Source organism: Salvelinus namaycush, chromosome 20, assembly GCF_016432855.1.
Source record: "Salvelinus namaycush isolate Seneca chromosome 20, SaNama_1.0, whole genome shotgun sequence".
Lineage (NCBI taxonomy): Eukaryota > Metazoa > Chordata > Actinopteri > Salmoniformes > Salmonidae > Salvelinus > Salvelinus namaycush.
Genome location: NC_052326.1, coordinates 23,114,685 through 23,139,001, shown reverse-complemented (window position 1 = coordinate 23,139,001; position 24,317 = coordinate 23,114,685). Strand labels below are relative to the sequence as shown.

Sequence of the window (24,317 nt, the reverse complement as noted above, 5' to 3'; positions counted from 1 at the left end):
AGGACGGTAAAGTGATGACTAACAGAAGCCCCATGAAATCTGTATATGTTACAATAAGAGTCAAAGTTGTGAATACTTGTATCATGTGGTTCTGAAGGCCATGTTTGTGTTTGTGTGTGTCTAGATGAGGATGAGGAGGGTCAACATAACACTGTCCCGCTCACACCTCTGGACAGCTTTTTCACTGACAACGACTCCCTCAAACAACAGAAGAAGAAGAAACTCAAAAAGATGAAGGAGGGGAAGATGCCCAAAGTCAAGAAGAGGAAAAAGGAGGTAAACTCTATCAGATTACAATCATGCACAATAACACAGAACCTCTAAAAAGCTACAGTAGATGTTGTCCCATATACTGTAGTCCTTGAGCAGCCATTTATATTGGCTGGGATTGAACTCTTTATTTCTTTACTGGGGTACATTTGGTTTCTTGGACTATTCTCTAATTTCAAGGAGAAACAGTAGTGTCTTTGGCTTAGGGGCACTTGGCACCAGTGCCAGCGTGAGTGCCAGTGTAAGCTGTGGGCTTTGAGTGCGAGTGTAGATTGTGGATCAGGAGAAGCGCCTGTCCCTGTGGCAGTCAAAATGGGCGGTCGCTCAGGAGTGCTAGAGCGTGTGCCAGTAGGTTCCAACAACAACATTGTGACAGAGCTATTCTGACAGCTGAACTCTACCAGGCATTAGTTCCTGGCATTCAGACAACAGGCTTTAAACAGCAGCACTGAGCTGAGGCTCTCCATCTACCACACCACCACCATATATCAAAACAGACAACAAACCACTCCTGCATTTTATTTGTTTCCATGACTGCTCCTTAGATTCTTGGCTATTTGAGGTTAACCACAAGTGTGCCTTGAAAGACATCATAGTGAAGTCAGGGGAAAATGTTTGGTGCAACACAGTGACAGTGAGCCAGAGGAAAGTGTGTAAAACATCCCTCTGCCATTTGAGGGCCTTGCTCTTTATACAGTTTGTGTTGGCTTTGCGGTGCCTGTTTCTCATTTGTGTGTCCCCTGCTTGTGTTCGCGGTTGATCAGTGTTCTGAACTGTGGCGGTGACAGAGCAGGGATGTCCCTGTCCAGGGCTGCCAGCTGCACTGTGAGGAGCTCTGGTGGCTAGCCTGTCACCGGCCCTTTGGCTGGCCACGATAAACACTGAGCATTGGACCCCGCTGTGCTAATGAGGGGTCTCCCTGTCTCTTTCCTCTCTCTCACACACTCTTTCTCTCCATACCGCTCTCTTTCCATGCTCAGTTCACAAGCTCTGCTAGACAGTACACTGTACGTGTTTATCAGGCAGCACTCTCTGTTAAGGGAAACCACTACTAGCTGTTATTCACTTACAATCTCTCCCCAAAGTCTACTGTCAGACATAGGCCACGGATCAATGGAGGTTACAGCCCTGTGAGTGGGCCTCTCTCCCCCAGGTCAGTCTCAGAGCTGAGAAAGCAAGCAGTGCTCAGACTCCCTCTAGCAGGACCCAAGCACACCACAGGAGAGCTGTTAGTACTGATGACTGGCTAGATCAGTTTTAAGGAGAGAAATCCCTTTAGGGGGGACTGCGTGTTGATAGTCAGCAGTGTTTTCCCCCCTGTTGCACTGTACAATTGTACGCCGTTGGGTGTTTATGGTATCGTTAGGATGTGAAGTTTGTGTATTCAATCTGACATTCATAATGGTTGCACATTATACAATTAGTATGTACTAATTTAATTTAGTACTGAAACTAGATGCTGAACAGAAATGAAGTTGATACCAAAGGGAAGGCATTATATATAGGAATAAACAATTTGGTTATGCTTTAGGACTTTATTTATTTTTCATGATCTCCCAGAAGAGTCCTCCTCTTTCTTTCCACGCTGGTCTTATGTATCCTGTGATGTGTTTGTGTAACATTCAACCCTGTGTGTGCCGTCAGTGGTTGGGTTAAGTCACTTCTCTGCAGTTTATCTCTCTAGATTAACGGAGGTTCTGCTTCTCTGCTTCTACTACTTCCACCACCCCCCCACCCTTTTTAATTTGGACCTCCCTCCAAACTCATTCTCTCTCCTTCTCCGTATGCATAAATGAGATTTGTCTAGACGGGTGCTGGAACACAGGCTCTGCAACCACAGGCCTCTGCATAACAAGCTCGTTATGCAAACGTGTCTGATTGGATGGCACCGTTTCATTGGCTGCTGCTGCTATAGAGTGAGGGTAAGAGAGAGAGAGGGTAAGAGAGAGAGAGCTCCAGACTCTGCACGGGTTGGTCGCCATGGCAACACAGACGGGCTGGCGGTGGGGTTGGCGGGCGCTGCGGCAACGTGTGCCTTTCCCCTGCGCCACAGAGCGAGACGCCTGCGAGTCTCTCCATGGATCCACACAGGCCTATAGTGCAACAGGCAACAAGCTGCACACAGCTCTTTCATGCACACGCACACACACACACACACACACACACACACACACACACACACACACACACACACACACACACACACACACACACACAACCCATAGCCAGTGCTCACTCATACACTTTATCTATAAACGTACATCTGTGTAGCCTTCCAGATGTTGCCATAGCGAGGCCATGGAGACAATAGAAGGAGACAATACCTGCCCTAGTCTTATTGACTGTGGCTGGGAGGGGGAGATGTGATTGAGCAGACGCTCAAGGTGTATGTTGCTGTGTTGTTGCAGTTCTCTGTGTAAGCAGCAGCCAGTTTAGAGGTGAACAAGCCTCTGATCATGACTTCTATGGAGCTCTCAACAAGCTGGGTGCTAGATATTCAATTGATGAAATGTGACTGACCACCTCGATTCCGTCTTATATAGCAGCATTTGAAATGGTGTTTCTTACATTGGATAAAAGTAGAGACTCAGCTACAAAATGGTGTATGATACACTGCAGTTGAGGAACAATGGGAAAGTAATTCTGCTTTGAAAGTTGATAAAATTGTAACTGCACTTTTTAGAAAATGGCCCTACTGGAGAGCTCTTCTTTGTCTACACCCATTCAGCATCATTCACACTCTTAAGCATTAGCCCCACCCATCTCTTTAAGGATTTACATATGAGGCCATGTGCTAAACATACTGAGTAAGGTATTGTAGGAAACAACCAAAGATTTCAAGACTACAGTGGAAAGTAGTAGCCTAAAATAAGGCAAAACTCCAGGTAAAAATTAGAGGTTGACCGATTATGATTTTTCAACGCCGATACCGATACAGATTATTGGAGGACCAAAAAAAGCCGATACCTATTAATCGGCTGATTTTTATATATATTTGTAATAATGACAATTACAACAATACTGAATGAACAATGAACACTTTTATTTTAACTTAATATAATACATAAATAACATCTATTTAGTCTGCAATAAATAATGAAACATGTTCAATTTGGTTTAAATAATGCAAAAACACAGTGTTGGAGAAGAAAGTAAAAGTGCAATATGTGCCATGTAAAAAAGCTAACGTTTAAGTTCCTGAGAACATATGAAAGCTGGTGGTTCAATATTCCCAGTTCTTCAATATTCCCAGTTAAGAAGTTTTAGGTTGTAGTTATTATAGGAATTATGACGCGTCGACTATTTCTCTCTATACCATTTGTATTTCATATACCTTTGAATATTGGATGTTCTTATAGGCACTTTAGTATTGCCAGCCTAATATCGGGCTTTGATAGGCTTTAAGTCATAAATAGCGCTGTGCTTCAAGCATTGCTAAGAGCTGCTGGCAAACGCAGTAAAGTGCTGTTTGAATGAATGCTTACGAGCCTGCTGCTGCTTACCAGCGCTCAGTCAGACTGCTCTATCAAATATCAAATCATAGACTTAATTATAATATAATAAACACAGAAATACGAGCCTTTGATCATTAAAATGGTCAAATCCAGAAACTATAATTTCGAAAACAAAACATTTATTCCTTCAGTGAAATACGGAACCTTTCCGTATTTTATCAAACGGGTGGCAACCCTAAGTCTAAATATTGCTGTTACATTGCACAACCTTCAATGTTATGTCATAATTATGTAAAATTCTGGCAAATTAATTACGGTCACACAGTTCGCAACGAGACAGGCGGCCCAAACTGTTGCATATACCCTGACTCTGCTTGCACTGAACGCAAGAGAAGTAACACAATTTCCCTAGTTAATATTGCCTGTTAACTTCTACTTCCTCCCAATCCCGGATCCGGGAGCACCCCCATCAGTAAAAAAGCTGACTAGCATAGCCTAGCATAGCGTCACAAGTAAATACTAGCATCTAAATATCATTAAATCACAAGTCCAAGACACCAGATGAAAGATACACATCTTGTGAATCCAGCCATCATTTCTGATTTTTAAAATGTTTTACAGGGAAGACACAATATGTAAATCTATTAGCTAACCACGTTAGCAAAAGACACAACTTTTTTTACTCCACCATTTTTTTCCTGCATAGGTAGCTATCACAAATTCGACCAAATAAAGATATAAATAGCCACTAACCAAGAAACAACTTCATCAGATGACAGTCTGATAACATATTTATTGTATAGCATATGTTTTGTTAGAAAAATGTGCATATTTCAGGTATAAATCATAGTTTACCATTGCAGCCACCATCACAACTCTCACCAAAGCGACTAGAATAACTACAGAGAGCAACGTGAATTACCTAAATACTCACCATAAAACATTTCTGAAAAATACACAGCGTACAGCAAATGAAAGACAAAGATCTTGTGAATCCAGCCAATATTTCAGATTTTTTAAGTGTTTTACAGCGAAAACACAACATAGCATTATATTAGCTTACTACAATAGCCAACCACACAACAGCATTGATTCAAGCCAAAAATAGCGATAACGTATAAACCAGCAAAAGATATACATTTTTTCACTAACCTTCTCAAACTTCTTCAGATGACAGTCCTATAACATCATATTACACAATACATATAGAGTTTGTTCGAAAATGTGCATATTTAGCGGCACAAATCGTGGTTATACAATGAGAATAGTAGCCAAAATGCAAACAAAATGTCGGGAGAAATCTTGGGAGAGGCACCTATTCTAATCGATAACTAATCATAAACTTGACTAAAAAATACAGGTTGGACAGCAAATGAAAGATACATTAGTTCTTAATGCAATCGCTGTGTTAGATTTTTAAAATTAACGTTACTACGACATACAGCGTGCGTTAAAGCGAGACCGCACCGAAATTAATGGCGGAATATGCATTTTACATTTTTCAACAGAACAACGAATTAACATCATAAATAGTTCTTACTTTTTGATGTGCTTCCATCAGAATCTTGGGCAAGGTGTCCTTTGTCCAAAAGAATCGTTGCTCGGTTGTAGAATGTAGTCTTCAACGTTGGAATTAGCAGTAAACATTAGCCATGTGGGCCAGACGTGCCCAAGTCCCTAGAACGCAGCACAAATAAATACCCGAAAATCGCAATATACTGATATAAACTGATATAACAGCATTCTCACATCCTCATAGGAAAAATGCTCCAACTCGAGTTCTGTTTTACTCACAGATATAATTCAAACGGTTTTAGAAACTAGAGAGTATTTTCTATCCAATAGTAATAATAATATGCATATTGTATGAGCAAGAATTGAGTACGAGGCAGTTTAATTTGGGAACAAAATTATTACAAAGTGCCAACAGCACCCCCTATTGAGAAAAGGTTAACATTAATTTCTTTTCACTAAATATGCAGGTTTAAAAATATATACTTCTGTGTATTGATTTTTAGAAAGGCATTGATGTTTATGGTGAGGTACATTTGTGCAACGATTGTGCTTTTTACGCGAATGCGCTTTTGTTACATCGTCACCCATTTAGCGTAGTTGAAGTAGGCTGCGATTCGATGATAAATTAACAGGCACCGCATTGATTATATGCAACGCAGGACAAGCTAGTTAACATAGTAATATCATCAACCATGTGTAGTTAACTAGTGATTATTTTAAGATTGATTGTTTTTTATAAGATAAGTTTAATGCTAGCTAGCAACTTACCGTGGCTCCTTGCAGCCACCAGGTTCTTTTGATGCTACACTCGCATAACAGGTCGTCAGCCTGCCATGCAGTTTCCTCGTGGACTTCAATATAATCGGCGTCAAAAAAGGCAGATTACCGATTGTTATGAAAACTTGAAATCAGCCTTAATTTATCGGCCATGCCGATTAATCGGTCGACCTCTAGTAAAAATACAATTGATCTAGTTCTTGGCCTATATCCCAATCTAACTTTGGTGCAGGTCATGTTGTTCTTCACTTTACCATCTCTGGTAAACACACAGTATATCAAATAAATTCCATGTTTGTTTGTAACATGCACAGGATACAGAAGGTGTAAACGGTATAGTGAAATGGTTACTTGCATATTTGCATAGTAGCTATCAAAAATAGAAAGTTTCCAGATAAAAATATATAATTTTATATAATTATTAGATGATGCTTACCCAGACACATTTGTGTAAATAATGGGTCATGCGAACAAAATGCTATACCTACCCCCCAGCCACATCTAGCTAAGGTCATTATTGTCTAAACATGTATGCATGTTCATGAAATACAATAGATGGCCATAATCACCCCCAGACACACCTGGCTAACTTGATGGATCATGTAATCATCTGGCGAAGTGAAGTCTTTTGTTTTGGCATGTAGCTAGTTAGCTAGCTAAACAATGAACTATAATCCCAACCCTTACGGTACAAATTGATTATCATAGGTAGCCACCATGCATGAAATGCTGTTGTGGGAATCTGCAGGTAGCTAAAGCTAACCAACTAACTTCAATGTTAGCTACTGTAACATTAGGCTATAAATAGCAATGCAAATAGCTTTCTGAGATACAAATAATATTACTACACAGATCATACACGTAGATAGTGAGCCAGCAAGCTAATGTTTGCTAGCTAGTGAACAGTACGCTTTAACTTGCAATGAAAACGACTTTCTGACAAAATTAGAAACTTATAATACCTGACAATTTAGCTAGACTCTTACCCGTATACATGGTTACAGTCTGCTTCACGGCAGACTGGAACCGCTTTAACTAAGTAAGATGTCTAGCTGTGTCGTTTCCATTTTGTTTTGGAGCTACAGCTTGTTTGGCCCATTGTGTCAAGTCACTCCGGTTCTCACTGACCCTGTGCATAAAGCAGTCCATCACAACTTTTCCCCACTGTCAATAGCGCCTGCTAAATTCAGGGGAGCATTGTTGTTGAGAGCAGTAGCAACACTTTTGCATTTCTCCATTTCTAACATTATATTTTTCAAAAAATCCACAGTAGCAAGGATTATCCATACATTTTAAAATTATTTAACTAGGCAAGTCAGTTAAGAACAAATTCTTAATTTCAATGATGGCCTAGGAACAGTGGGTTAACTGTTTTGTTCAGGGGCAGAACGACAGCTTTTTAACTTGTCAGCTCAGGGATTCGATCTTGCAACCTTTCAGTTACTAGTCCAATGCTCTAACCACTAGGCTACCTGCCGCCCCACACTGAGAAGCTCATGTTATAGGCAGACGTGGGCTACGTGGCAGACCAATTTGAACTCATCTCCCGGCATGTCCAGCCCATCCATTATCTCAGCCAATCATGGCTAGTGGGAAGGTTCCTGGCTTTTTCTGTGGCTAAACCAACTAGGCTCGTAATTTAACCGTTTTATTAATATTTACAGGTGGCATACACGTTTGTTATTAAGGCACATGAAAGTTCACATGTTCCAGAAGGCATTTCTGCCAAAAAAGCATTTTGATAAAAAACAAATGTTTACGTTCAAATGCGTTTTCTGTGAAGTAGTGACGTGCGACATACGCCTAGCTTCCTGAAACGGTTACAAATGGTCATCATTATCCAGATGGTATGGGGGACTTTCCTCTTCAAGTACAGACTCTGTATGTTAGTGATATTTGCTGACTCATTGTCTGTGCATCAAATGTCTCCTGAATGATTGACAGGCAGAGGGGGTGAGATTATATGGGAAAGTAATGATAGCATTGAGATGATAAACAATGTTGTATCTGTGTGTGTGACAGGGAGGAGGAGGTGGAGGAGTAGGAGGTGGTGGCAGTGACTTGAAGGAGCAGGCCCCTGAGCGGGAGGATGACCGTCCACTGCAGGGTCCAGAGATTGGCTCAGAGAGCGAGAGCAGCACCTACGCCCCTACCACAAAGAAGAAGAAGAAACCTAAGGAGAAGAAACCCAAACGGAAGAAGAGAGAAGAGGAGGAGGAGGATGACGATGATGATGATGACGAAGATGATGAAAATAATAAGGTACTGTAAGAGTGCCTCTGTTAAAACATCTCTGTTTAGTTTGATATGTATTTGATATTATTTGGGGCCTTAGTGGATTTATAGACTGAACTCTTACTTCAGTGTTGTTGTGCCCCAGGAGCCCAAGTCGTCCAGCCAGCTGATGCAGGAGTGGGGTCTGGAGGATGTGCAGTATGGCTTCACAGAGGAGGACTATACAACCCTCACCAACTACAAGGCCTTCAGCCAGTTCCTCAGGTACTGTACATGTAGGATCATCATTTACTGCCTTTCTTGTCTATGGATGTGTAGCTTAGTTGTAGTTTGAATATATCCAAATAAAAACTGTATAGAGAAACTGGAGCCGTGTGGTGAACACTGGACTGTTTGAGAGAGAGAGAGAGAGAGAGAGAGATGTTGTGGCTGTGTGTGACAGCCTGGAAGCTCAGAGACTGAATGCATTGACCGAGAATCTCAGAGAGACCAATGTGCCGAACCACAAGACATTGGTTGACAAATCACAATCAAAGTACTCACACAACACAGAGGGGATGTCACACAGATGGGTCACTACTAGTTCTGGTGAATAAAAGTCACTCTAGTGCAGATTGTTACAGTATATAATTAACTAAGAAAATAACAAGATAGTAAGATTACAGTGTTCTTTCCCTGACTTTCCTCAGGCCACTTATTGCCAAGAAGAACCCTAAGATCCCCATGTCAAAGATGATGACAGTGTTAGGGGCCAAGTGGCGAGAGTTCAGCGCTAACAACCCCTTCAAAGGCACCTCTGCAACTGCTGTGGCTGCTGCCGTGGCTGCTGCCGTGGAAACGGTCACCGTTGCCTCGCCCACCTCTGTCAAAGAGATCACTACACTGTCAAGTTCTCAGCCTGGGCAAATCAGAAAAGCCAAAACCAAAGATGGAAAGGGTAAGGGCTGTCATTAAATAATTCTGTATATCAGTATGTATTGAAATGTACTAATAAAGTACCCTCTATACCTCTCTGGCCTGTGCTGGATGTTGTTGTCCTATAGGGCCTGGGGTTCGACGGAAAACAAAGACTGTAAAGGAGGTAAAGAAGAAAAGTAAAGGGAAGAAGACCAAATCAAAGAAGAAAGCATCCTCGGTAAGGTTTGGAGCGGCACACGTCTCCTTTCTTACCTTCAGTCACATAACTATGACTTGAGAAGATACACTAGATTGTTCTTCCCACACTCAGGAATGGATGAGGTACAGTGTATGTGCTTATTGTCTTAGTTATACAGCACCCAAAATACTCATTTTAGGGTTTTATGTCCAAACTTGTGTGTGAACGTTATTGGCTCTCATTGCTGATTGACTGTGTGGTTGTGAATGACTCGTGTCTGTTGGCAGAGTGAGGAGGACTTTGGGCTGGAGGAGTCGGACTTTGATGATGTCAGCATCCACAGTGCCTCGGTGCGCTCTGATACCTCGGGGAATGCCAAGAAGAAAGCCCGGAAGGGTCGGAAAAAAAGGAAAAGTATGCTATGTCCGTTATCTACACTAACCAGGTCCACTAGTTTATACTGTATATCCTCCTACCTTTTCATAACCCTCATAACCTAATGACTGTTACTGCTGTGTGTGTGAAGACTACATTTACTTTTATCTGTGTTTCCTGTCTTGTGTTCAGGAGAGGATGGGGACGGCTATGAGACAGACCACCAGGACTACTGTGAGGTGTGCCAGCAGGGAGGGGAGATCATCCTGTGTGACACCTGTCCCAAAGCCTATCACCTGGTGTGTCTGGACCCTGAGCTGGAGAAAGCTCCTGAGGGCAAGTGGAGCTGCCCCCACTGTGTAAGTAGTACACCTTTACCTGGACTATCACTAAACACAACAGAAGTGCATCATCACTATCACATTGTAGAAAAATATACATTATCACTATCCCCCATCTGTGCATTCAGGAGAAGGAGGGCATCCAGTGGGAGGCCAAAGATGATGACGATGAGGAAGAGGAGGTTGCGGTTGAGGAAGAGGACGACCACCTGGAGTTCTGCAGAGTGTGTAAAGACGGAGGGGAGCTGCTGTGCTGTGACACCTGCCCCTCCTCCTACCATATCCACTGCCTCAACCCTCCACTGCCTGAGATACCCAATGGGGAGTGGCTGTGCCCACGCTGCATGGTGAGTGACAAGTTCTCCCACCAGTCAGTGTGATGATCCAGTTGGTGAACCATGTTATTTGTGAGAATGCACTTGGCTCTCCATTATTCAAATTGACTGCTGGAAACAAAATGAAAGTGTCATTCTCTGTGCAGGCTCCCAAGAGAGAACAGAGAGATAATACCATGCTGTCTCACACAACTCTCTTTTCCCCTCTAGTGCCCACCTCCGAAGGGGAAGGTACAGAGGATTCTCCACTGGATTTGGGGGGATCCCCCCTTACCCATGGAGGTGCCCCCTGGCCCCAATGGAGAGACTGTGGACCCGCTGGTAAAGCCCCCCCTGAAGGGCCACCCGGAGAGGGAGCTGTTTGTCAAGTGGGCTGGTCTCTCCTACTGGCACTGCTCCTGGGTCAGTGAACTGCAGGTGAGACACACATTTGTCTGTTTGACTGCTGCTGAGGGGTTTGTCAGTGTTTGAAAGTCAGCCATGGTCAAATATACTGGCTTACTCTCACTTTAAAAATCTAGTTTGCAGAAGTTACAAGACTCTACATTTGCTACAGCACATTGTCACAAATACGACAAGAATTTTCTGCAGCATCGTTGGTTAAGCCATGGTCTTGTTTGTGGTGTGTGCAGTTGGAGCTGTACCATGCGGTGATGTACCGTAACTACCAGCGTAAGAACGACATGGACGAGCCCCCTCCGTACGACTACGGCTCTGGGGAGGAGGAGCTGAACAACGAGAAGAGGAAGAGTAAAGACCCGCAGTACGCTGCCATGGAGGAGAGATTCTACCGCTACGGCATCAAGCCAGAGTGGATGGTCATCCACAGGATCCTCAACCACAGGTGCCCACCCCAGACACACACACCTTCCTCTCCCTGTCGGGACATTCTCTCACCCAGACTCACGCTCAGCACTTGATATACAGTGGAATAAACTCGAGACAGGATTCTCAACCATACATTTTTGTCCCAGGTTTGAACTATGTAATTGCAACCTTTCCTTTTGTATTCTGAAGCTCCCAGAGTTGTGATTGTCATTGTTCCTTGCGTTCCCTACAGTTATGATAAGGATGGGGATGTGCACTACCTGATCAAGTGGAGAGACCTGCCCTATGACCAGTGCACCTGGGAGGTGGATGACTTTGACGTCCCTGAGTATCACAACGCCAAACACTCCTATTGGGACCACAGGTCAGCTCAGAACTCTTTTCTCTCTCTCTCTCTCTCTCTCTCTCTCTCTCTCTCTCAATTCAATTCAATTCAATTCAAGGGGCTTTATTGGCATGGGAAACATATGTTAACATTGCCAAAGCAAGTGAAGTAGATAATATACAAAAGTGAAATAAACAATATAAATGAACAGTAAATATTACACTCAAAGAAGTCTCTCTCTCTGTCTCTCTCTCTTTCACTGTATCTCTCTTTCTCTCTCTCTTACGCATGCACATACAGACAAACATATTTCCCATGATTTCACAACCTGAGTAGACTGTTTGTTGACGTCTCCTGTGATTTGACAGGGAGCAGATGATTGGTGACGACCAGCGCCCTTTAGTTGTGAGAAAGGGAAAGAAGGGCAAAGAGGAGGAGAAGAGGAGGGAGAGAGAAATCCCTCCTAACGCTCCAATTATAGATGTGAGTGGGAATCCTTACTAGGGACTAAAACATACTGTACTATTGGCTTAACAATAAGCTGATACACCTCTGGCTGTTCTTTCTCCATCACTAGCCTACCATCAAGTTTGAACATCAACCCTGGTACATCAATGCCACTGGGGGAACCCTACACCCATACCAGCTGGAGGGGTTGAACTGGTTACGGTTCTCCTGGGCACAGGGCACAGACACTATCCTAGCAGACGAGATGGGCCTGGGCAAGACTGTCCAGACCATCGTGTTCCTCTACTCACTCTACAAGGAGGTGGGTGAGGAGGACAGGCTCATACAGGACAGGCGTCTATTTGTTTAGTATTAATGTTCTATGACATTATTAAGTAAATACAATACACAATAGAATCAGTAGTGATGAAAGTAATGCAATATCTGTTGTGTATATCATCAAATAGTGTCCTTAGTCATGACTGAAACATGGCTGAAACATGTCCTCCCCTCTCAGGGTCACTCCAAAGGGCCATACCTGGTCAGTGCCCCCCTGTCCACCATCATCAACTGGGAGAGGGAATTTGAGATGTGGGCCCCAGACTTCTACGTGGTGACCTACACTGGGGACAAAGAAAGCCGGGCGGTCATCAGGGAGAACGAGTTCACCTTCGAGGACAGTGCGGTCAAAACAGGCCGCAAGGTCTTCCGTATGAAGGTATCCCCATAAACTACACTTACAATGTATTGAATCTCAGTAAACATCGACAAGCATGTCATTTACAGGCCAAAGGAGAGTGGTGGTCATATATAGACTCTCTGTTTTGGTCTTGACAGAAAGACACGGCCATCAAGTTCCATGTGTTGCTGACGTCATATGAGCTAATCACCATCGATCAGACCATTCTGGGCTCCATTAACTGGGCCTGTCTAGTGGTGGATGAGGCCCACAGACTGAAGAACAACCAGTCAAAGGTAACCCACCTCAAATTAAACCAATGCATTCTACAAATGGATGTAATTGGTCTTTATTTTCTTTGTCACTGGTGAACGGTAAATTGGCTAATAGCGTTTCTTAAGGTCCAAATTCTGATTTCTTTACAATCTATGATCAGTATCTTATCTATCTCCTCCCTTCCAACATCATCAACCTTGTATAGCATTATGACTCAACTCTATTTGTGGCTTGGTTGAGTGTCTAATGTCGCTGTCACTGTTCCTCAGTTTTTCAGAATTCTCAATGGTTATAAGATCTACTATAAGCTACTACTGACTGGCACTCCTCTGCAGAACAACCTGGAGGAGCTGTTTCACCTGCTCAACTTCCTCACCCCAGAGAGATTCAAGTAAGAGCTGTACTGTACTTCCTCCTGTGGCCATCCATTAGCCTGGCAGCCTGCCTCTTGAGCCTCTTACCTGCTGCAGTAGCAGAGAGTAAAGACCTAATGCTGAGGGAGATTCAATTGTTACCACAGGGTTCTCCTTTCAAATCCCTGCATACTAAGGCTTACAGTACAGCCTAAAGCCATGGCGGACACTTAAGCGTCAGTTGCTCCTCTTAACATCAACTGGAACATATGGGGATTGTGTCGTCTTTAAATGGTGTCTATAAACCGTTTTGCTGTGTCTGCTCGCTCTGTGTGCAGTAACCTGGATGGCTTCCTGGAGGAGTTTGCAGACATCTCCAAGGAGGACCAGATCAAGAAGCTGCATGATCTGTTGGGCCCACACATGCTCAGGAGACTGAAGGCTGACGTCTTCAAGAACATGCCTTCCAAGACAGAGCTCATTGTACGAGTGGAGCTCAGCCCCATGCAGAAGTTAGTTAGTCCTCTTCTAGTACTTTTCTATTGAACCTCCCATTGCTGTATAAAACCCCTTCAGAGTGGTTCCCCCAGACCTAATCCCACCTTTCATGTTTGACCTCTGACCCACAGGAAGTACTACAAGTTTATCCTGACGCGGAACTTTGAGGCGCTCAACTCCAAGGGCGGGGGCAACCAGGTGTCCCTGCTCAACATCATGATGGACCTGAAGAAGTGCTGCAACCACCCCTACCTGTTCCCCGTGGCAGCCGTGGTGAGGGAGGGAGGAGAGATGGGATCCCTCTCGGGGTAGAGGGAGGAGGGAGGGAGAGAGGGCAGAGGGGGGAGACCATGCTAAGGGCTGCGGGGAGGGACTGATGTTTAGGAGGACTTGTGTGTTTCTAAATGTGTGCATCAGTGGAGGCTGCTGAGGGCAGGATGGTTCATAATAATGGCTGGAATGGAGTGAATGGAATGGTATCAAACACATCAAAGACGTGGTTTCCATGTGGTTGATACCATTCCATTCACTCCATTCCAGCAATTATTATGAGCCGTCCTCCCCTCAGCAACCTCCACTGGTGTGTAATGTAGAAGTTGATAGGTTGCCAATATGCAGGTATGTTTGTTTATCAGTGAGAGTTGACTGTCTGTGTGTGAGGGGCTGTGGCCTCTTGTTGGGTTATTTGCTCATTGTGTATATGCAGGAGGCACCAGTGTTACCCAATGGCTCTTATGATGGGAACCAGCTGGTCAAGTCCTCAGGCAAACTCACCCTGCTCCAGAAGATGCTAAGGAAACTCAAAGATGAAGGACACAGAGTTCTCATCTTCTCCCAGATGACTAAGATGCTGGATCTGCTTGAGGACTTTCTGGAATACGAGGGCTACAAATATGAACGCATTGATGGAGGCATCACAGGGGGACTACGACAGGAGGCTATCGACCGCTTCAACGGTGAGTTACGCTGCTGTTCTGTCTTTCTCCAGCAGGGAGCAGCACAAACAGCACTCACACTCGCGTACTCACTCACTCATTGACTGTGCGCCTTGATTCTTACTGCAGCACCGGGTGCTCAGCAGTTCTGCTTCCTGCTCTCCACCCGAGCTGGAGGCTTGGGCATCAACCTGGCCACGGCAGACACCGTCATCATCTACGACTCAGACTGGAACCCTCACAACGATATCCAGGTACTGTGGGACATGGTACCGACTAACACAGGCATACTGTACATACAGTATACTGTCTTCTGAATGCATTATAACCCTCACAGTGTTACCTCGTTCTATTTGTCTTCCTCCTTGATTCCCTGTTATGTTTCTTTATTTCTAACTCTGTAACTGTCTCTGCCGCTCTCTCTTTCCCTCCCTCCATCTCTATGCTGCAGGCATTCAGCAGGGCCCACCGTATAGGTCAGAATAAGAAGGTGATGATCTATCGCTTTGTGACGCGAGCTAGCGTGGAGGAGCGCATCACCCAGGTGGCCAAGAGGAAGATGATGCTGACCCACCTGGTGGTGAGGCCCGGCCTGGGCTCCAAGACCGGCTCCATGTCCAAACAGGAGCTGGACGACATCCTCAAGTTCGGCACCGAGGAGCTCTTCAAGGACGAGATGGAGGCAGCCGCACGGGCCATGGGTTCCCATCAAAAACTCTGTAAGAATAATGGTACGCACACTGACTACACTGTGTCACAATATAAAGCAATCAAGCTTCTAAACGTGCCACTATTTTCAAGCAAGCTGCTATAGTTATGGACACACAGCCAAAGAAAGGTATAGTGTGCCACTCGTGATACCAGAGGTATATCTAGAGCAGTGGGCTTCAAAGTTGGGGTCACGGGGGAACTGCAGTGGGGTCGCCAAATAAATAACTGAGTAGGGATTATTGTATGGGATCAATATACAATTCACCCCAAGGGTTTAGCATTTCTGTTTGAAAAGTCAGACCTGTTTTGCTAGGAACATATAGTAGTTTTGAACTGGACATTAAACCAATTTGCATTCTTCTAATATTGTTTCTAGATTTGACATGGATGTAAAGTAAACCAGCCTGTATCCCTCTGATATATTGTGATACTTGTGTTTACTCCAGGGGACATAAAGGATGGAGATGAGGGCAGTGTCATTCACTATGATGACAATGCCATCTCCAAGCTGCTGGACCGTAGCCAGAATGCCACGGAGGACACTGAGATCCAGAACATGAACGAATACCTCAGCTCCTTCAAGGTGGCCCAGTACGTGGTCAAAGACGAGGACGCAGAGGTGAGGACACACTCACACACTCAGTCAGCATGGGCATTGTTATGTCTAGGAGTGGCTCTGTTATGTATTCTCACAGTGTGTATGTGTGAGTATTCAGCAGTCTCTTCATTGTATTCTCATTGATTACCAGTGTTTATTCAGTAGTAGCTAACCATTTTGTTTACCCAGGAGTATCCTTGTTCAGTATTCTCACGTTGTGTGCATGCGTGTGTGTTCAGGAGGAGCCCCAGCGGGAGATCATTAAGCAGGAGGAGAATGTGGATCCAGACTACTGGGAGAAGCTGCTGAGGCACCATTATGAGCAGCAACAGGAGGATCTGGCCCGCAACCTGGGCAAAGGCAAACGCATCCGCAAGCAGGTCAACTACAACGACACGTCTCAGGAGGACCAAGGTTTGCCTCATACTGTACTGTACACTCTAGCCTGCTATTCTCTTCTGCTTTAAAGGGATACTTCAGGATTTTGGCAATGAAGTCCTTAATCTACTTCCCCAGAGTCAGATGAACTCGTGGATACCATTTTCATGTCTCTAGCGTTAGTGCAATTGCTAACTCAATGACTGGACGTATTAACTGCTAGCATGTTAGTAGATGCCATAGACTTTTAGTTATTGTGTTAATGCTAGTTAGCATTGGCTCATGAAACTACCTCTAACTTACTTCATACTGGATGCAGAGTATAAAAAATGGGTCCATGAGTTCATCTGACTCTGGGGAAGTAGATAAAGGGCTGCATTGCCAAAATCCTGAAGTATCCCTTTACTGTAACAGTAATGCTATGCTTATTGGTCCCCCTCCTTTTAGAAAACATTTGAGTGAACTTAGCATCACTCTAGAACAGTGGTATTCAAACATTTTCATTGGGGACCCCATTTGTTTTGGCCAGAATTTCTGGGGACCCCATTTGTTTCCCAATAATTTTGCGTGGCCCCACCCCAAATCTAATGACACAACCTTACAACCGGTAAATTTATATTTTTACATCAACAAATAACAATTCATCACATTTTCATCTGGAAAAGAAACCAATAAATACATTTACTCAATAAAATTGTATTTTCCAAATGATCTTTCTCAAATACCTTTGCATATGGATCCTATACAATAATTTGTAACATGTACTTTTTCATTTATTTATTTGGCGACCCCACTGCAGTTCCTCCGCGACCCCAACTTTGAAGCCCACTGCTCTAGATATACCTCTGGTAACACGAGTGGCACACTATACCTTTCTTTGGCTGTGTGTCCATAACTATAGCAGCTTGCTTGAAAATAGTGGCACGTTTAGAAGCTTGATTGCTTTATATTGCTTATAGCGTTACAGTATGTAAGTTGTGTAGAGTTCCTCTTAAAACACTACCCCCATAGTTCAACAACAGGCATTTGAGACTGAAAGGGAAACATTTAAACCCATCTAAAGCAAATGCACACTCAGAGACATGAAGTGTTGATGAAGTGCACAGTCCACCAGTGTAGTGGCTGGGAGGACAGAACTTTCTTTTTGAAAGAATGCCTTCCCCCCAGTGGTGTAGTGGAGTAGTGTCAGTGTGCATGCCCACTGTAGCGGTCTGCGGTGCTAGCCCCCCTCCCCTCCTCCCCCAGTAGGCCCCTACACAAGTGAATGCACTGTGCTGTTTCTCTCTGATCTGATCTGTGGCTCAGAGTGGCAGGATGATCTTTCAGACAATCATTCCGAGTACTCCGTGGGGTCCGAGGACGAGGACGAAGATTTCGAGGAGAGGCCGGAAGGTGGGTGTCAATGAGACCTGCGTAATCACTACGTTATAGATAACTAACTCTCTCAGTGCCTGCTCTGTCCTGTGTAGATGGGCCTGGAACCTATCATTGATAAGATGTTGCTGAGGCACCTGGCTGATGGTGGGGGTGTTTCTCTATAGGTGGGCGCAGGCATTCTCGCAGGCAGCTGAAGAGTGACAGGGACAAACCTCTGCCACCCCTGCTTGCGCGCGTAGGGGGCAACATCGAGGTAAGGAAGGAAGCACTCTGGTTTTAATTTAGTAGACAACGTGTGTATGCACATTGATTTGACCAATGGGTATAATTCCCTGTGCCAGGTGCTGGGGTTCAACGCCCGTCAGCGGAAGGCCTTCCTCAACGCTATCATGCGCTGGGGCATGCCTCCTCAGGACGCCTTCAACTCTCACTGGCTAGTCAGAGACCTGAGAGGGAAGAGTGAGAAAGAGTTCAGGTATTTAAAGCTCCTCCTGTACTCAGGGTTATTTTAACTGAGGTTCAGCTGCAGTCTACTGTTCACTCCCATACGAAATGCAAGACAATGTCAGTTCAAGTATAAAAATGTTTTTTTATTTTTTATTTTTGTATCTTTTTAGTTATTTTTTTTCTTCCCTTTTTTCTCCCCAATTTCGTGGTATCCAATTGGTAGTTACAGTCTTGTCTCACTGCTGCACCACCCGTACAGGCTCGGGAGAGGCGAAGGCCGAGAGCCGCGCGTCCTCCGAAACCCAACCCAACCAAGCCACACTGCTTCTTGACACAATGCCCACTTAACCTGGAAGCCAGCCGCACCAATGTGTTTGAGGAAACACCGTACATCTTGGGACCGTGTCAGCGTGCACTACGTCCGGCCCGCCACAGGAGTCGCTAGTCTGCGATGGGACAAGGACATCCCTGCCGGCCAAACCCTCCCCTAACCCGGACGACGCTGTCCCAATTGTGCGCCACCCCATTGGTCTCCCGGGCGCGGCCGGCTGTGACAGAGCCTGGACTCGAACCCAGAATCTCTTGTGACACAGCTAGCACTGCGATGCAGTGTCTTAGACCACTGCGCCACCCGGGAGGCCCCAGTTCAAGTATCTTTGTTACTATGATCGGAAATTGATTAGCATTATGAATGTGACCCTGTCTCTCTTAGGGCCTACGTGTCCCTGTTCATGAGACATCTTTGTGAGCCCGGGGCAGACGGGGCGGAGACCTTTGCAGATGGGGTTCCACGAGAAGGGCTGTCCCGCCAGCATGTCCTCACCAGGATTGGGGTTATGTCTCTGGTCAGGAAAAAGGTACACATCAACCAGTCATCCAATGACTCCATAGTTACATTAATAAAACCCAGCAGAAAGCATTAAGTTAGCCTCCTAACTGGGTTGAGAAATGTCTTGTAGCTTATGTTTAGATTGAGTAAGGCTGGTTCCCTGCCTCTAGCATCTGGTTTTAGATAGCATGCATTCAATAAAATACAACAAGTCTAGAATGGTTGAGAAATCCAAGTCTTCTGTTGTTAGATTGTTAACTCACTGTTGTGTCTGTATCCAGGTCCAGGAGTTTGAGCATGTCAATGGGAAATACAGCACTCCAGACCTGATCCCTATTGGACTGGACCTGAAGAAACTGACTGAGAGTCTGTCCTCTGACCCCAACACCCCCGTCCCTGCTAGCCCTGCTGCCACACCCCAGCCTCCTGGAAGTCCTGTCCCACCAGGTCAGAGTCACATCCTCACCCCTCCAGTGTGTGTGGTATGTGTGTGTGTTTCAGAATTCAGCTTAGTTCATTAGATTCATTAGACAGGAAATGAGAGACACTGTTGGTGATTGTTTTGCTGTTTTTACAGAGAAGATGGACTCGATCTCAGGGCCTGCTGAAGACAAGGAGCCCACAGAACAGGAATGCAAGAAGCTACCAGAACTGGAGGTCAGAGTTCACGCTTCTTCAGAAATGTCCCTTTATTCCCCTCTCTTATCCTTCTCATCCCTCTATCCTTTACTGTCTTCATACATCTCCCCATACATCTAATTTAATTATCATTATAATACAAAACACATGCAACTTTCTAACTGTCACCTTTTAAAGTAACCTGTCTCCTTTTAGTTTTACTCTGTCTCCCTCTCCATCTGTGATGGTTGTCTCTCCAGACTCATGTTAGTACAGAGTCATCTTCCCAGGTAGAGAAGACGGACATCGCTCCTGACAGTGATGAGACAGCGAAAGGTAGCACAGAGGACAAACCAGTCTCCTCAGAGGAGAGTAGTGAAATGACAGACATACCCTCCGCACTGATAGAGCCATCCATCAATCCTAAAGAGCCTCCATCCATACATACAGAGCTGTCGTCCAATCAAAGCTCACCAAAAGGTGAGCGGTGCATTACATGGTTATTATAATCAAATGAGGTGTAAATGGTTGGTGTAATGGCTTTGGTTTGTCCCACTTCATAAAAATCAGTTGTGACATGTCTCTGTTCTGATGTGGTCATCTGTTTGTCAATGACCCTCTAGCGGAGCCCTGTCGAGAGACAGAGAAGTCCTTAGAAAAAGGAGACAGTGATCCTGCCCCAGCCAAACCTGAGGAGAAGGAACTGAATCCAGGTATTTGCGGAACAGCGAAAAACATTAAAACCTTGTCACTCTTTGAGTGACACTTTTTGCTGAAAGAGGACCACAAAAATGTAAGCCAGTTGTTCCATTTCCTTAGTTGTTTCAGACGAGGCCAAGAGCGAGGACTTGCTTGTGCCCGACGGACGGCTGAATGGAGAAAAAGAAGCACAGGAGGAGATGGAGGAGGTCAGGAGGGAATTACTGGAGAAGAATGGTTTCAAGATGAGGTTCATGTTCAACATTGCCGACGGAGGCTTCACAGGTGAGGGATGAGTGGGAGAAACAGCTAAGGTGTAGGAACACTACATACACTACATGACCAAAAGTATTTGGACACCTGCTTGTCAAACATCTCATTCCAAAATCGTGGGCATTAATATGGAGTTGGTCCACCCTTTGCTGCTATAACAGCCTCCACTCTTCTGGGAAGGCTTTCCACTAGATGATGGAACATTACATCCTAACAGGGTTGAGAAATGTCTTGTAGCCTATGTTTAGATTGAGTAAGGCTGGTTCCCTGCCTCTAGCATCTGGTTTTAGATAGGATGCATTCAATAAAATACAACAAGTCTAGAATGGTTGAGAAATCCAAGTCTTCTGTTGTTAGATTGTTAACTCACTGTTGTGTCTGTAGCCAGGTCCAGGAGATTGAGCATGTCAATGGGAAGAACAGCACTCCAGACTTGCTTCAATTCAGCCACAAGAGCATTAGTGAGGTCGGGCACTGATGTTGGGCGATTAGGCCTGGCTCGCAGTAGGCTTTCCAATTCATCCCAAAGGTGTTCGATGGGGTTGAGTTCAGGGCTCTCTGCAGGCCAGTCAAGTTCTTCCACACCGATCTCGACAAACCATTTCTGTATGTCATCGCTTTGTGAATGGGGGCATTGTTATGCTGAAACAGGAAAGGGCCTTCCCCAAACTGTTGCCACAAGTTGGATGCACAGAATCATCTAAAATGTCATTGTATGCTTTAGCGTTAAGGTTTCCCTTCACTGGAACTAAGGAGCCTAGTCCAAACCATGAAAAACAGCCCCAGACCATTATTCCTCCTCCACCAAACTTTGCAGTTGGCACTATGCGTTAGGGCAGGTAGGAATTCGCCAAACCCAGATTCGTCCTTCGGACTGTCAGAGTCCAGAGTCCAATGGAGGCGAGCTTTACACCACTCCAGCCGACGCTTGGCATTGCGCATGGTGATCTTAGGCTTGTGTACGGCTGCTCGGCCATGGAAACCCATTTCATGAAGTTCCCACGAACAGTTATTGTGCTGACGTTGCTTCCAGAGGCAGTTTAGAGCTCGGTAGAGAGTGTTGCAACCGAGGACAGACAATTTTTATGCGCTTCAGCACTCTACGGTCTCGTTCTGTGAGCTTGTCTTGCCTACCACTTCGCGTTTCAGCTGTTGTTGCTCCTAGACATTTCCACTTCACAATAACAGCACTTACAGTTGACCGGAGCAGCTCTAGCAGGGCAGAAGTTTTATGAACTGACTTGTTGGAAAGGTGGCGTCCTATGACGGTGCCACGTTGAAAGTCAATGAGCTCTTCAGTAAGGCCATTATACTGTCGATGTTTGTCTCTGGGGTGTCCACATACTTCTGTATATATAGTGTAGATGTATGATCTGATGTGTTACTATATCTCAGAGCTGCACACCCTGTGGCAGAACGAGGAGCGGGCTGCCGTGTCATCTGGGAAGATGTATGACATCTGGCACCGTCGCCACGACTACTGGCTACTGGCTGGCATCGTAACGTATCCTTCCTCTGCATCTAACACAGCTGTTCAGAATTCACAGTGTGCAGGTCTCTCTGTTTGTGATGTGAAGCCCTTTTATCATGTTTGTTTTCCTTTACGGGGGAACCTCAGACATGGCTATGCCCGCTGGCAGGACATTCAGAACGATCCACGCTATGCCATCCACAATGAGCCCTTCAAGACTGAGATGCACAAGGGAAATTACCTGGAGATGAAGAACAAGTTCCTGGCTCGTCGCTTTAAGGTGAAATGCTTATTGCTGTCATACGAACACATTTTTGAACACCTTGAATCTGAAAAGTGGACTACTGAAGGCAACATTCAATCTCCACCTCTCTCTCACCACCCTCTCTCTCTCTCTCTCTCTCTCTCGCTCTCTCTCTCTCAATTTCAATATCATTTCTCTCCCTCCCTCTCTGCCCTAGCTGTTAGAGCAGGCTCTGGTGATAGAGGAGCAGTTGAGGAGGGCAGCGTACCTGAATATGACCCAGGACCCTAGCCACCCGGCCATGGCCCTGAACACTCGCTTTGCTGAGGTGGAGTGTCTGGCAGAGTCTCACCAGCACCTGTCCAAGGAGTCTCTGGCTGGAAACAAGCCCGCCAACGCCGTGCTGCACAAAGGTCTGTCATCTCCCAGTGTGTACACAGCAGCAGGACTTAAACACTGTCTACAAACTCAACATCTGGGTGAATAATAATTAAGCATTGCATGAACTGTAGATAAGATGGAATACGTTAGTGCATTCTCGTCATTGACGGTGTGTGTGTGTGAATGTGTGTGTGTATGTGTTTGTTCTGTGTGATTGTGTGTGTGTGTGTGTGTGTGCGTTCCAGTACTGAACCAGCTGGAGGAGCTGCTGAGTGATATGAAGGCAGATGTGACGCGGCTTCCCAACATGTTGTCCCGGATCCCCCCAGTGTCTTCGCGTCTGCAGATGTCTGAGAGGAGCATCCTCAGCCGCCTCACCAGCCGCGGCAACGAACCTCCGCCCCAACAGGTACTGTACTGTCATTGGCTCTGTTATGGTGATAGGTAGTTTTGGTTGATTCCATCATTGACAGGATGTGTAAAATGTTTACTCTACCTCCAGCCGTTCGGCCAGGGCTCATTTGCCTGTTCCCAGATGTACAGCACTGGCTTTGGGGGCAGTTTCCGGGGGCCTGCAGGTGAGGCCATGGTCAACTATAGCCAGATGCCCCTGGGACCCTATGTCAGTGGTAAGTGGCCTATCTCTGCACGACTTTAACTGTAATACAAGATGTTTCAGCTGAACAGTCGAGGACAGAATGTATGATAACTGAAAAAGAGGGAGCACTGTAAGATGATCTACTGCTCTGCTTCTCTTTCTAATAATATGTTAGGGAATACATAGCTTCAAATATTTTATTTGGGTCATCTCTTTTGCTGAGCACCCTTTGTTTGGTATCCCTGTTTGGTATCCCTTCACCCCACCCCACCCCCAATCATTCCCCCCTTTCTAGTGTCCAATGGCCCCCCACCCCCATCCAGCCACTTGGACAAGAAGTCCTGCGACCACCTGAGGGATGTCACCACCCCTGACCTTAAGTCAGGCAAGCCCAGTGATGTTATCTGTATTGAAGATTAGGTAATCTACTCCAAAACTGATCTGGAGTCAGCCAAGCCAAGGGATGTCAACTACTGTATCAATGATTACAGAATCAACCCACCAGAGAACTCCTAAAGAAGCTCTATGTCTATGGATCATAGGATAACACTAAGAACATTACACTAATGTATCTGTCTATCGTATCAATTGCACTTCTATCTTTCAAGGATTCTTCAACATACTTTGCAGTAGCTATTTGCTTTTATGACTTAGGTTGGTGAGTCAAGCAGAGGAACTGTCTATTAGGATGTGAGAGTCAAACGACCTCATACGCCCCGACCTCTGCTACCTGACATGTGGAAGCGTGTTCCCCTGCTCAGACGTTGCATGCATCAACTAATGGTTGGGTGCTACGCCATCGACTGTGCCATCGGGCACCACATTGCTATACGTAAAATACCTATCCAGGGGTTGTAAGATCTGCCATGTGTCAGCAACGGCTGTGCAGAGGAACACGACCGTGGTGATCTTATAGGATGACTGGAACTGCCCTGTCTTGGCTACAGGGAGAG

General features: G+C 45.2%; 1 protein-coding gene across 1 annotated transcript; it reads left to right on the top strand.

Annotated features, from left to right (window-relative positions):
* Window positions 1-216: 216 nt before the first annotated feature.
* Window positions 217-23,784, top strand: LOC120065718 (chromodomain-helicase-DNA-binding protein 5-like). The gene is given in 37 exon segments (XM_039016802.1): window positions 217-276; window positions 8,040-8,279; window positions 8,398-8,554; window positions 8,911-9,189; window positions 9,296-9,387; window positions 9,636-9,762; window positions 9,916-10,082; window positions 10,193-10,411; window positions 10,610-10,816; window positions 11,032-11,243; window positions 11,460-11,591; window positions 11,921-12,035; window positions 12,130-12,321; window positions 12,517-12,717; window positions 12,837-12,974; window positions 13,224-13,345; window positions 13,646-13,819; window positions 13,937-14,078; window positions 14,512-14,761; window positions 14,870-14,994; window positions 15,192-15,471; window positions 15,898-16,199; window positions 16,289-16,463; window positions 17,733-17,819; window positions 17,969-18,057; window positions 18,146-18,279; window positions 18,964-19,108; window positions 19,362-19,527; window positions 19,658-19,743; window positions 19,977-20,178; window positions 20,322-20,411; window positions 20,518-20,682; window positions 22,066-22,179; window positions 22,592-22,798; window positions 23,012-23,175; window positions 23,269-23,395; window positions 23,660-23,784. Coding segments are annotated over 37 exon segments (5,994 nt in total). The 5' UTR covers window positions 217-231.
* The last annotated feature ends 533 nt before the right edge of the window (window positions 23,785-24,317 follow it).